At 37.1% G+C, this 12,280-nt stretch overlaps 1 protein-coding gene across 8 annotated transcripts in view; it reads left to right on the top strand.

Moving 5' to 3' along the window:
• Positions 1 to 12,280, top strand: part of GPHN (gephyrin) — a 277,217-nt gene that overhangs the window by 112,013 nt on the left and 152,924 nt on the right. For all 8 annotated transcript variants that reach the window (XM_088057855.1, XM_005520351.3, XM_088057857.1 and 5 more), the window contains exon 3: positions 1,960 to 2,017. In XM_088057855.1, coding sequence (XP_087913981.1) covers positions 1,960 to 2,017 — 58 coding nt within the window. The remainder of the gene's footprint in view (positions 1 to 1,959; positions 2,018 to 12,280) is intronic.

Below are 12,280 nucleotides of genomic sequence, written 5' to 3'. Positions count from 1 at the left end.
GATAAAGATGTCAGTGTAGGATTGTAAATGGATTAAGGCATATGTGAGCTGGAGCTATCAGTGAGAGATTGTTTATTTAACAGTAACATAATTTTTAATATGTCTCTTTCAAAAATACAGAATTGTGGTAGCTGTAAAAAGTTTGCAAAAATTTTACTTTTTAAGTAAATTTTACTTTTTAAGAGTGGTACCAATTGAGCTGCAACTTGGCAGATTCAGAGTGTGTTAAACTCTTAATACAAAACTTGGCAGAACTATTTGTGTAGGGATGCTAATTAATGGTGTAAGCAAGACAGATGAGTTCACTGAATCAATTTTTTTTTTAAATTTTTTTTTTTAATATTCCAAGAAAGTGCATAATAGTTGTGCCCAGGGTGGCCAATAAAAATATCTGCCAGGTGGAATTCCATATTGCTGGAGTGCTGGCAGGAGAGATTCTGTATTCTCTTTCTGCTAGATAGTAGAAGGTCAATGATTTTTGGGGTACTCCAAAGTGCAGGCAGGAATGGATCTCAAAGTACATGAAAGTTTCTTTCTTATGGACCTCGCTCCAGTAGGCACAGGACTGGTCAGGTGCAGTGTTAATGTGCCACCTGAGCCATTGCTTGTCATGGTTTGATGAGGCAATCCTTCGTCATGATGCTCAAGCCAATTTCTTGTAGCTATCCCTAGAAACACCAGTTGAATGAAAGTCATGAAAAATAAAAGCTCATGTTTGTACTTGCACTGGCAAAAAAAAATTCAGTTCTGTCCAACTTTAGGCTCACTTAATGAATGGCAGCAAAGGAAGTTGCAGAGGAAATGTGAGAGAGCAATTGCTACACTCTGTCCATGATGAATTTGGAAGTTATAAAGCTGCTGTTACCTGGAGCAGTGATGGACTTCAGACTTCTCCTGTGCAGACTTCATCCTCTGTGTAAAATCTTCAAGCACTTCATTTATGAGAGAGATATGGGAAGTCAGGACTTGCGTGGAAAATCTTAATGTATTTTCTGTGTTACTCTCTTCTTCCCTTTTTCACTAGACTGAACAATATTTATAATAATTTCAAGATATAAGGAAATACATCTGTATAGAAATGTTTACAAAAAATAGTTTATTATGTGAGTTCCATTTTTGTAGGATCCAGAAAATGAATAGGATTGCTGCGTAGAGCCAGCAGGAGGTCATTAGTGCACGTATATTTTTAGGTCTGAATTGTCACTACCAATGAGACTGCTTCATGACATAAAAGAAGCCATGTCTGCATGTCTCTGGGGAAAATGTAATATTAACCACCATTTATAGTACATGCTATTCATACATCTTTGGTAGGTGAACTATTCTTTACCAGGATTTTTGCAGGATTTAAAAAAGTAATTTCAGTGAGTTCCATGTTGAACAAAACCCTCCATTTTTTCTGTGTCAATGCCAGCTATTGCCCATCATCCACTTTTTATTACCAATCATTAACTGCAGAGATTTTTCAAACATGGAGACCATAGAGTCTGTGTGATTTGTGATGTCTGTACATACACATTTAATTAAAAAAATTCTATTTCTAAAACTGTACTTGGGTGCATTTCAGACTATGTAGCAGCACAGTGAAATATTCAGCACAAAGCACATCAAGCTTCAAATATTTAAACTCATCCATATGCCTTAGACAATCAACAAGAAATCATAGAATATGATGATTGATTGCCATTAATATAAAAATACCATCCTGATGATGGTAATTCTGCTTGGCTGACTTAATTGTGAAGGTGATGGACACCTTGTTTCTAGTATTTATGTTAATCAGATAAGGATTTTTTGTTCGATAAAGAAAGGGGGTTTTTTGCTTTTGATTTGGGATTTACTGGGTTCTGTCTCTAAATTGGTAGAAAGAATATTGTGTTTTGGAACTAGTCATGACACTATTAATATACTGTATTTTCTGTTACTGATTTTGAGAACATTTTCTTCTCCTGATTTCAGGTTGGGTGGGACTATATCTGCATACAAGATAGTGCCAGATGAAATAGAAGAAATCAAGGTACAGTATTACTGCTTTTCAACACTGAATTTCTTTGTTTGAAAAATTACAGAAATGTTACATTAAAAAGCCATGTTATTTCTTGCTTTGAAGTGTATCATAGGAGAGAGAGGAAAGTGTCTAAAATAAAATTACTAGATCCATATTTATGCATCAAAAATAGAATTTTAGTTATTTTTACAAATACAGTTTACCTTCAGCTTAAGCTGACTTCAGCAAGATTTGTCTGATGCCAGAAACCTGTGTAATTCAACCTATTTCTGTTTTGCTACCTGAAGACAGATGGAGGACTATGATGAACACTGAGTTATATTTTCATAACAAAAAATATGTATAGTGTCCTTCTGCTTTTGAGATCAAAAGCACATCCATATTTTTCAGTATTGTCTGTCTTAAGAAGGAGGTAGTATGATGTCAAAAAATCATTATAAGCTCAAAATATCGTTGTAAGCTCTTTGATTTTGAGTAGTGACAACAATAAATACTAAAGTTTACCTTCAAAGTAAAGTGCATTGTAGCAAAACTCACTTTGGCCAAGTCCACTTCTGAAATGTACTTCAGCAATTTGCGTCAGTTTTGTTTTTCAGTGGAGTGAAAGATGGGTACTGGGGGGGATTTTGGCCGGGATCTGATAGCACAGTTTGTGTAGCTCATTCTTTATTTGCTTGTTAGTAGGTCAGTCTGACATACTGCTTGCTCATTGTGATTGCTTAACCCGCTGTGCTGTTTCACATACTCACTTTCAGCTGTGCAAAGAGGATTAAGAATAGTTCTAAAATCTTGTGAAGGGAAATGACTGTATAATATCTGATGTAGACATGACTTTGCAGTGTGCAAATGGTGAGAATTTATTCCTCTTCAATTAGTATCAAACGCAGTGCAAGCAAGTCACTGCACAGTGACTGCCTGTATCTGCATCAGTCAAAGTTATCACACCATCATGGTAAAATATATTTTTGTCGTCTAAGATTCATGGACTCCTCTATCCTGAACTTTATCGAGGGGAGCATGATTTATTACTGGATATATCCAGTATTCAGACTTTGGTCTTGGAATAAAAGAAAGAAAGAGTAGAAAGAAAGAAGCCTTTCAAAATTTAATAGCGGTATTTTCATGATGCTCAGAGGAGTGCTCCAAAACTGTTTAAAAAAATTACAAAAACCCTAAACCACAATCTTTTTCCTTTAATGTAAGAAAACTAATACCACGGATATTTTGTTAATGTTGAAGAAAGCTGATATTTCTGGCTTCATCATACTAAACTGAGTTCAGCGAGCAAAGAAAAATGGATTGTTCGGAGATAAGAAATAATTTTACTTTTAGGAACTTCCTGCAAGATTAGTAGTCACAGGAATCTGTCACATACTTAGGAAAACTGTTCTGAATTTTCAGCTTTTTCTTACTTAGCTGGTGTTTAAGTGCTTGAGATCCTAGGAAGCATCAAAGGCTGGGTTACTCATTAGTCTCAGTTGTGTCAGAATGTAAGTGTGGAGGAAGGTTTTAATTGTTCAAAGTCAGAGCTATATAAAGGGTTGGGGAAAAATCTCTTCCTTTACTTGTTTCTGGTACCTGTTCTGTCATGTTCAGGTAATGGGGTTTTGAGGTTGTGTCGGCAGTCAGGCCACTTCTCACACCTCAAATGATTGCATTTCTCAAGCTGCAGTACATGTTATTTGTGTTAAACAAGACACTACTGGAAAATGCCAATACAGACAAATATATATTGGATATCAAAAAGTATTGTTTTGTACATATGTATTGTGAATAGCAACTAGTAAACAGCAAGATGGAGTATCCTTGCAATAAAGGTAGGGGGTAGCTTTAACATCTGAAAGGCTCTCCTAGCTGATTTGAGTAGAAAAAGGAGAGAGGAGAAATAGAAGGCAAATCAGCTTACTGGAATATTGCTTCTAGAGAGAACAGAATCTTCTTCCGTGCACCTTAATTCAGTCATTTTGCGTCACAACTATCTCTCTCCTCTTTAAACATGAAATATGAAGGAAGTTAATTTGATGAAATATGCAAAAATAATAGCTTCCCTTTTAAAATCTGATTTAACTTGATGGATTGTTGAATTATATTTATGCAAGTTGTATTTTCATGTTTTCTGATAGTCCTTTAAAAGTAAGCTCAAAATAACTTAAGAGGAAAACCAGTGTATTGGTTTAGTTAATTCATGTAACTACATCTTAGGTAGAACACCACTGCAGGCATATGAATGAGGAATACTTACGGCAGAAGTGATAACCTGTACCCTAACCAGTCTCAGCCACCATACCAAGCTTAGGAAGGATCGTGTGGAACCAATCACCACTACAGTTCCACAGCATCTCTATCAGTCTGAAACAAAGTGTCATGAAACCTACCTTCCTTAGATTTTTGTCATAGGTACTTAGGTTCTCAAAGTGAGAGCACTCAACAGGTAGCATTACCTAGATACCATCATGGGTTTCCCTCCTGAAAACTCTTCTAGAAGATAGATATGTCTTCTATTACATGATATTCTACTTCAATAGAAGAAGCTTTCAGAGACTGCATAACTGGATATACTACCACCTGCATTGCTGTCATTCCTCTACACCAGTTAAAGCAATGTCACTTCGTTTTCAGTACTTGCTGGTTTTAAAATACTTCTGGAACTGATAAAGACAGTAAATATAGGAACTGCAGCACATTTCTGAGAAAGTGTCATTGTTTCAACTTTCTCTAGACTTCTGTTCTCATCAGAATATTTGTCCTGTAAGCAACAAGCTTTTCAAACTAGCAAAAAAGCATTGTCAGATTTTAGCCTTGTTCCTCACCCACCTGTAACAGTGTGTGCCTGAAGGAGAGGTTTTTCCAAGCCAAATGATTTCATGTTCGTAGGGCCTGGCGAGCATATCAGGAAACACTGGTTTTGATGAACAGCAAGGAGATTGTCTCAAGAATAAAGAGAAATTAATGACTATTACAGATTAAGGAAAGTTTCCATGATGTGCCTATAGATTTATGTATCATCTTACAGTTTATAGTACCATGAGAGATGGTCTTTTTGATTTACACATTCTGCCATTACAAAGGAAATATATGATGTGGTAAAGGGTGCTTGTTATAGAAGAAGACTTAGAGAATGAGAAAATCACTCATCAACAGATTTCTAAAAAATATACTTGGTTTGCTAGGATTTGCATGTCAACAGCAGAAATAAATTTAATTGTTTTGTGTTGGGTTTTTTATGTGCTTTTGTACATACTTTTCATGTAGATATATGCATGCATCTCATCCCAAGACCAGAAATTGGTTTTGTAGCAGGTCCTTAATTCATGAAAGTAATATGCACAAGAAAGACATTGCCAGAACATTTCATTCCTATAATATTTGTACCATGAGACAGATATTCCAGTGTAGAGAAAAAAGCTAAGTGGTTGCCTCCTGTGGTAATTAGTTTTAAGAAATCTTGTTAGAAATATTTTGTTAGTGCTGGTTGTAAATTGTAAATTTAGACATAAAACAGTTCTGGAGCAAGGTGAGAGGGGTTTGTTAATTCCATTAACCACCCTTTCACACAGAGACACACTTTATGCTCCTCAAGGAACACTCATAATTCTTCTATAGATACTCTTCAAATGAAAACATATATGCATGAAGTATTGAAGGTTGCATTTAGGACTACAGTCATTTTCCCCTGAATAATGGTAGGATAGCTCTCTTTTTTTCTGTAGGAGTATGTGTTAACTCATTAGTTTAATATATGAAAATTTTTATGCACAGCTGAAACACATTCTTCTCAGATTGTCTTTGGTCTTTGAGAAAGTAGGCTCTACGATAATGATCCAAGAGAAGAAAATGATAAAACTATGAGGGAGAGCGAAGTAGCCAGAAAGGAAATAGTGTATTCTTAAGAGGTCAGTTGCCCTGCATGACTTAGAAATTCAAAAGATGTTAACTTTTCCACACAGTCATTATTTAGGAGCATCTTAGGAATAAAGGAACAATGTAAGTTGATTTCAGTGTAAGTGAGATGTATTTCAGAACAAAGCTGTACTCCTTGCCATAAGAAATATGCAGCTTTGATATGATTTCAGTTAAAATCAGTCTATTCTGAGACTTTATTGGAAATAATTTGGTTTGCCAACTTTGTGGTGTCATTTGCCTACATAATGCTGTATCCTAGAATCTGTTCTTTTTGCTGGTAAGAGCAGCTGATGAAACTCGTGCAAACTTTGTGTGCAGCCAATAGGAGCTGGCCTTGATCATTCAAAGCATTTTCATATTTATCAACATGTGGCAAAAATAAGTAGCTATTTCAGCAAGTGCCAGTTTGTAGTCCCATATTAAAAAAAAAAACAAAAACATGAAAAGAGGTAGTTATAACTACTGTGGTAGATAGTCTACAAGAACAGGGTTGTGGCTGAAAATATTTAGACATCATAAAACTGGTTTTGTGTCTCCATACTGGAGAGTGGGGAATTTAATAGCATTAGTATTTAAATAGCTCTTGCATCTTCTGCAGAATCGACCTTGCTTTACATGAACAAGGAGATGTACTGTCATCCCAGTTTTGCATAGGAGTTTAAGTTCTGGATATGGTTTACTTCATCACTGATATTCACCTGCCAAGTGTGTCAACACTGGGCAAGGATCTTCACAATAAGTTTCCCCAAAGTTTATGATGGGAAGCATGAGAATTAGATGATAATACTAAGATTATTTTTAATTTATCTGTTTGGATCCAGCACAAATAAAAAGGTTTGCCCACTCAGAATAAGTTTTTTGAAGAGGCTCAAGCTGTTTGAAGTGTGTACCCCCACTAATCCTAAAGCACCAAGAAACTTTGCTATTTACCTTGCAGGAATGACAATTCTGGTTCTCAGTTTATCTACCCATGTTTTCCTTCTTCTGCATCCCAAATGATAATTACTAACTCACAGCACAAGAGCTCTTACTAAGAATGACATAAAAGGGACATACATTGAATGTCTAGTGAGTATTAACAAGTGGCATCTCCACAGACTCTAAAGCTTACAGATACAAGTTTAAAAAGATTTAAAGGGCATATGTGACAGTCATGTCACATGTCATTTCATTAGATTGCTAGTTATGTGTGTTGGCTAAAACTGAGGACTTGTCTTTTAACTCTCTTAACATGCACTCGGAGTCTGACCATGCAATAGATAGTTTCATTGGACTCCTGCATCCAGGTGAAGAAGGTTTCTAAAACCTTTTGCAAATGTCATAACCTGTAACAAGAAATTGACACTGAGATGTCAGCTTAGTGTACGAAATCCCTGATAAACTTGCAGATTTGGTTTTCCTACTTGCATCTTGAGTTTTTACGAAGACTTTCTTATGGACATGAATCCAACTAGGACAGTTGAGAAGTGGGATGTGTGTCATGGGGTGACTTTACCTTTAAGATGGTTTTGGGAGCTACGGAAGTTGAAGCTGCTGGTGGCTGATGGGAGTCTTTCCTCCTGACCAATTATCAGTCATTTCTAAGAATTGACAGCAGTTTTAACCATTGAAAAGTGAGTTCAACTTGTGAACACCCCCTTAAGATCTAAGGTCAAAGCTCTCTTGTTCTCTTCAGTTTCCTGCTTCTGACAAGGTAACAAGGCACTGTCTCGGCCTTCTCCCCCCCTCCAGGCCGGACAAGGCCGCAGAGGACGAAGGTGGGGGAGAGGAAAGGAAACAGAGCCGGCCAGCTTAGCTTAATTTTCAGTTTCTGCTGCTGGACTGAAACTTGACACCATGAACTCTTGCAGCTTTTCTAAAGCTTTAATTCTTTTACTACCTGGATAAAATACACAGATTACTCCTTTTTCCCAGAGAGACAGAGAAAGAAAGAGACAATCAACATAAAGAAGACATCATAAAACCACCAAAAACAGTGAGAAAAGAGTTAAGTTTTAGATGGGGAAGAGAGAATAAGGAGATGCTTTATAAGCTGAAAATATCTTTCTGTTAAAGCTATGGAGATGGACAATAGTGGTTTGAAAAGACTCCTTTAATTCATGACAGAGTATATTGGGAGGAATGGAGTGTTCAAAGTGTGGATTTTGAGCAAAAGAGAGTAATTGTGATACAGTGAGGTGCTAGAACAGAGTGAAGCGAAGATTTGAAGCCTTGGGGGCAATGAGAAAACTGTTTCCAGAGAAGCTCCCAGAGACAGATGAAGAAGACTTTTGCCTTTGAATAACTCATCCTTAAAATGCCATCCCTAGACTCATGGCCCATACACACCTCAGAGTGATGTGAAATGGGAGGAGTGAACTCTGATGACAGGATTTCCAGGCAGCTGACATCAGAAAAATAGAAAACTATAAAAGAAATAGTTTTCTCGTGAGAAACTCCATAGATTAGCAGAAGAAGACTTCTGTTTCTCTACAAAGGCTGATGAGAAGACTCTAGCAGAAATTGAGACTGTTTTAACCACCAAAGTTCTAAAGTTTTTCTGTCTCTATGTTGTCACGTGTACAAAGGAATGGTCAGGTAGTGGGGGATAAAAGAGTATTCTGGAAGTTTATTCTGGTGTTTTTATTCTTGTAGTTTTGTTAATAAACTTTCTTTATTCCTTTTAAGTTTTAAGCCTGTTTTGCTCTTGTTCTAATCCATAACTCACAGCAAGAAATAAGTAATTTTTTTAGTTACTGCTTTAAAACCACAACAATGTGTTAAGCTAAAACAACTTTACATCTCATCATATTTCCCTGCAATCAAAGCTCACCTGATGTAAACACAGATTTCTTCCTGAGTTAATTTCCAGATTCTGAATTAGCCGAGTCAGTCACTGACTAGTGTTCTTTTTCAGGCTGCATGTGTCATTGTTTAGATGACAGAAAACTGAGTTTTTACTTGGCTGTATTAATGCTTAAATGTTGTTACAGATGTTGTTTCCATGCTAGAGAGAACTAAAGTTTTGTGTGTGGGATTATGTGACAAAATTATCAAAAAACTTTATATAAAAACAAAAAAATATTTTTCTTTAATTTTCATCCACACGTATGCATTTGTGCTACAAGCTAGAGGTTTACAACCCCTGCAGTATTGATAATGTACTCTTGGCCATGCATTTGTGCTTCACTCTTGTAGTTCTTGTCAACAGTTGATTATTTATATTATATTGCTCCTAGTTGACTGTGATTTCATTATCCTTTGTATTATGTCATTTTTTTCTCCTCTTGAGTCCTTTGTTGATTTAAGTTTTGTTTCTTCAAAAACTGATTTTGCCCCTTTTTGTGGAAATTGCAGTCTGTACACTGCAGAACATTGGGTTCTGGCTCTAGGCTTTTGGTGCCAGGCATGGCTGTGCAACCCTGAATAGTTCAGGCACAGTCTCACACCAGTGAAATTAGTGTTTCATAAGAATGCCTTTCTATTGTGGGATTTTTCTCCCCCCACCTACAAAGCCAGTAGTAGTTGTGAATATCAGTTTTGACTTTTGGATCGTTTGTGCTCTGATAGGTTTGAGACTGTTTTAACTTGGAGGACATGACTGTTCTCCATGCTGTAACTTCTGCTATCTCAAGTTTTTGTATAGAAACTCCCTAGGGAGTACTCATTGAAGGGGCTTTTCATCTGTTTCTCTCATCTTCTGTGGATGATGGATACTCACTGCAATCACAGACTCTTGACCACAAAACCACCTTTGCAAAAAGAATGTAAAATGAGAGATGGCTGAAGTGTCTATCAAACTCTGATCTAGGACTGCTGAATGTATCAAAAGCATTCCTCTGCTTTCCTGGCAAGGGCATCAAATGCCCAGACACTTCAGATGAAAGAGTATACTCACTAACTTTCCACATGAAAATAGGAATTGTCACTTCTTGTTTTCCTGCTGTCTTCCATCTTATGTTTCATAGGCTTTGTGGCTTCAGAGATTTCATGTCTCTAGAAATGACAGATGAGACGACCTCACCAAGTTACCTTGCTCTTCCAGGCTGTCTTGAATATAGAAAACACTAAAGCATTGCTATAAATTCCTGTTCCCTAATGTGAGGATGATTTAAGAGAATGCATTTTAAATTGTATTGTGTAATTTAGTCTTATGAGCACACAAATGTTTAGCCTGATTTGCAGATCATGGAATATTGCAGGGAAGGGAAGGGAAGGGAAGGGAAGGGAAGGGAAGGGAAGGGAAGGGAAGGGAAGGGAAGGGAAGGGAAGGGAAGGGAAGGGAAGGGAAGGGAAGGGAAGGGAAGGGAAGGGAAGGGAAGGGAAGGGAAGGGAAGGGAAGGGAAGGGAAGGGAAGGGAAGGGAAGGGAAGGGAAGGGAAGGGAAGGGAAGGGAAGGGAAGGGAAGGGAAGGGAAGGGAAGGGAAGGGAAGGGAAGGGAAGGGAAGGGAAGGGAAGGGAAGGGAAGGGAAGGGAAGGGAAGGGAAGGGAAGGGAAGGGAAGGGAAGGGAAGGGAAGGGAAGGGAAGGGAAGGGAAGGGAAGGGAGGGGAAGGGGAGGGAAGGGAAGGGAAGGGAAGGGAAGGGAAGGGAAGGGAAGGCTGTGCATCCATTTAAGTTGAAATGCAAACAAGACAAAACAAGAGAAAATAATTTTAGTAATACTATTATTTACTTTATAAAGCAAACAAAATAGTTCTGTAGCTCTCCTGAAAAGAGAACAAAAATAGCTGAAAGTTAATTTACAAGACAAACCAGTATATTGTTCATCTTTTAAGCATTTCTGGTTGCCCAGCATTTAAGCTGTTGCCCTTAAGAGGGGACATTAATGGGTATCAGATTTTTCATTACCACAGACCTGTTTGTCTGTTCAGTCTTTCTTAATTAAATATGTTAGAAACAGGATTTGAACTCTCTTGTTGTTTTCCAGCATAAAAAATATTTCTGCCTGTCTCTGTGGCTGTAGTAACCAATTTTGTCTAAATTCCTCCTGGCTTTCTTTCATTTTCCATTTTTGCTAAATACAGATCTTTATACCAGCCATCACCTGAAACCTATTTGGTTCCTTGGGCATGTTCTGACCAGCTCTAGCACAATCTCTTGTACTTTTCATCTGACCCCTTGTACTGGGCAATGTTTTCAGTGCCTTCTGTTCTCACTGGAAAAGTAATTTCTTAAATGGGATGTCACTTAGCATGAATGAGAGGAGAAAACATGCTCAGCTTCATTAAGCAGCAAATAGCTTTTGGCAAGTGTATAAGTAAATCAAGTTTATATAAAAGCCCTAATCATTTTCCACATGACCTGTTACGTTAAGTTTTGGTTGGTTTTATTTACCCTGTAAGAATGTATTCTGATGATTCTTATTTGAGATCTGTAAAGGAAAAATGTTACCCTATCAAAACTGATAATATCATAACTAATTAAGGGCTTGACTGAGTTGGAGGGAGATCAATATTACCTTCATTTCTTGTGGTAAATTTATTTCTGAAATATATTCTTTCTTTTTACAATTGTCACAATAGGTGAATGCTGGACCTGTATATATAAGAAAAAAAGCCATCAGGGTTTTTTTTGTTTGCTTTTTTTTTAAAAAAAACCCAAACCTTCAGGTTCTGTATGCTGGTTATATATAGGGAAAAAGGTATCAGGAGTGATGTTTAGGGTCTTTTTGTTTGGATTTTGTTTTTTTTTTAATAACCCTCGGTTGTACAGTCATTTACAGGTTGTATCTTAGTGAATTATGAAAATTACTGTTTGTGGAGAAATGAAATATTACTGCAAATAAGGACATTAAAATACTGAGTAGTTGGGTGACAAACCATCTGATGAAGTTCAGCACAGATTAATGTTAAATGATGTGTACAGGAGATGTGAAAAAATCCCCAAATTCAATTTACATATAAAGCAGAAGTCTCTAATTAGACTACTATGATCCAAGAAAAAGAGCTGAGCAGTGTACTAAGGTGGTTACTATCAGTGCAGTGTTCAAGAGCAACTGAAGGGGCAGAGGCATGGGAGCTCTCAGGGTGGACTGAGGAGGAAGGAACCAAAACCAGAACACTGAACCTTTTCTCTTATGCATGAGCCTCTGGTGCCACACCATGTACAATGGCATGTGAAGGGCTGGTCCCCTAATCATAAAAGTGGCACAGTAGCGCTACAAAAGATTTAGATTCAGATTATAAAAGTAATCTAATTTACAGAAGCACTTTTGTGTGAGGAACAGATAAAGAGAGTGGGACAGAAGTGTTCACAAGTGGCACATTCAGTAGGATTTCAGCAACATTCTTCCTTATTTATACTGCAGTTTTAAAATTAACTCTCATTCTTAATTTATGCAAATTTAAGACTGCCTGAAAGCAGATGCTAAAGTTTTGATTACGTGTTTTG

Source organism: Pseudopodoces humilis, chromosome 7 (assembly GCF_049639895.1).
Source record: "Pseudopodoces humilis isolate 2021_Gansu_Grassland_sample_001 chromosome 7, ASM4963989v1, whole genome shotgun sequence".
Lineage (NCBI taxonomy): Eukaryota > Metazoa > Chordata > Aves > Passeriformes > Paridae > Pseudopodoces > Pseudopodoces humilis.
This window is presented reverse-complemented; position numbering and strand designations above follow the sequence as displayed.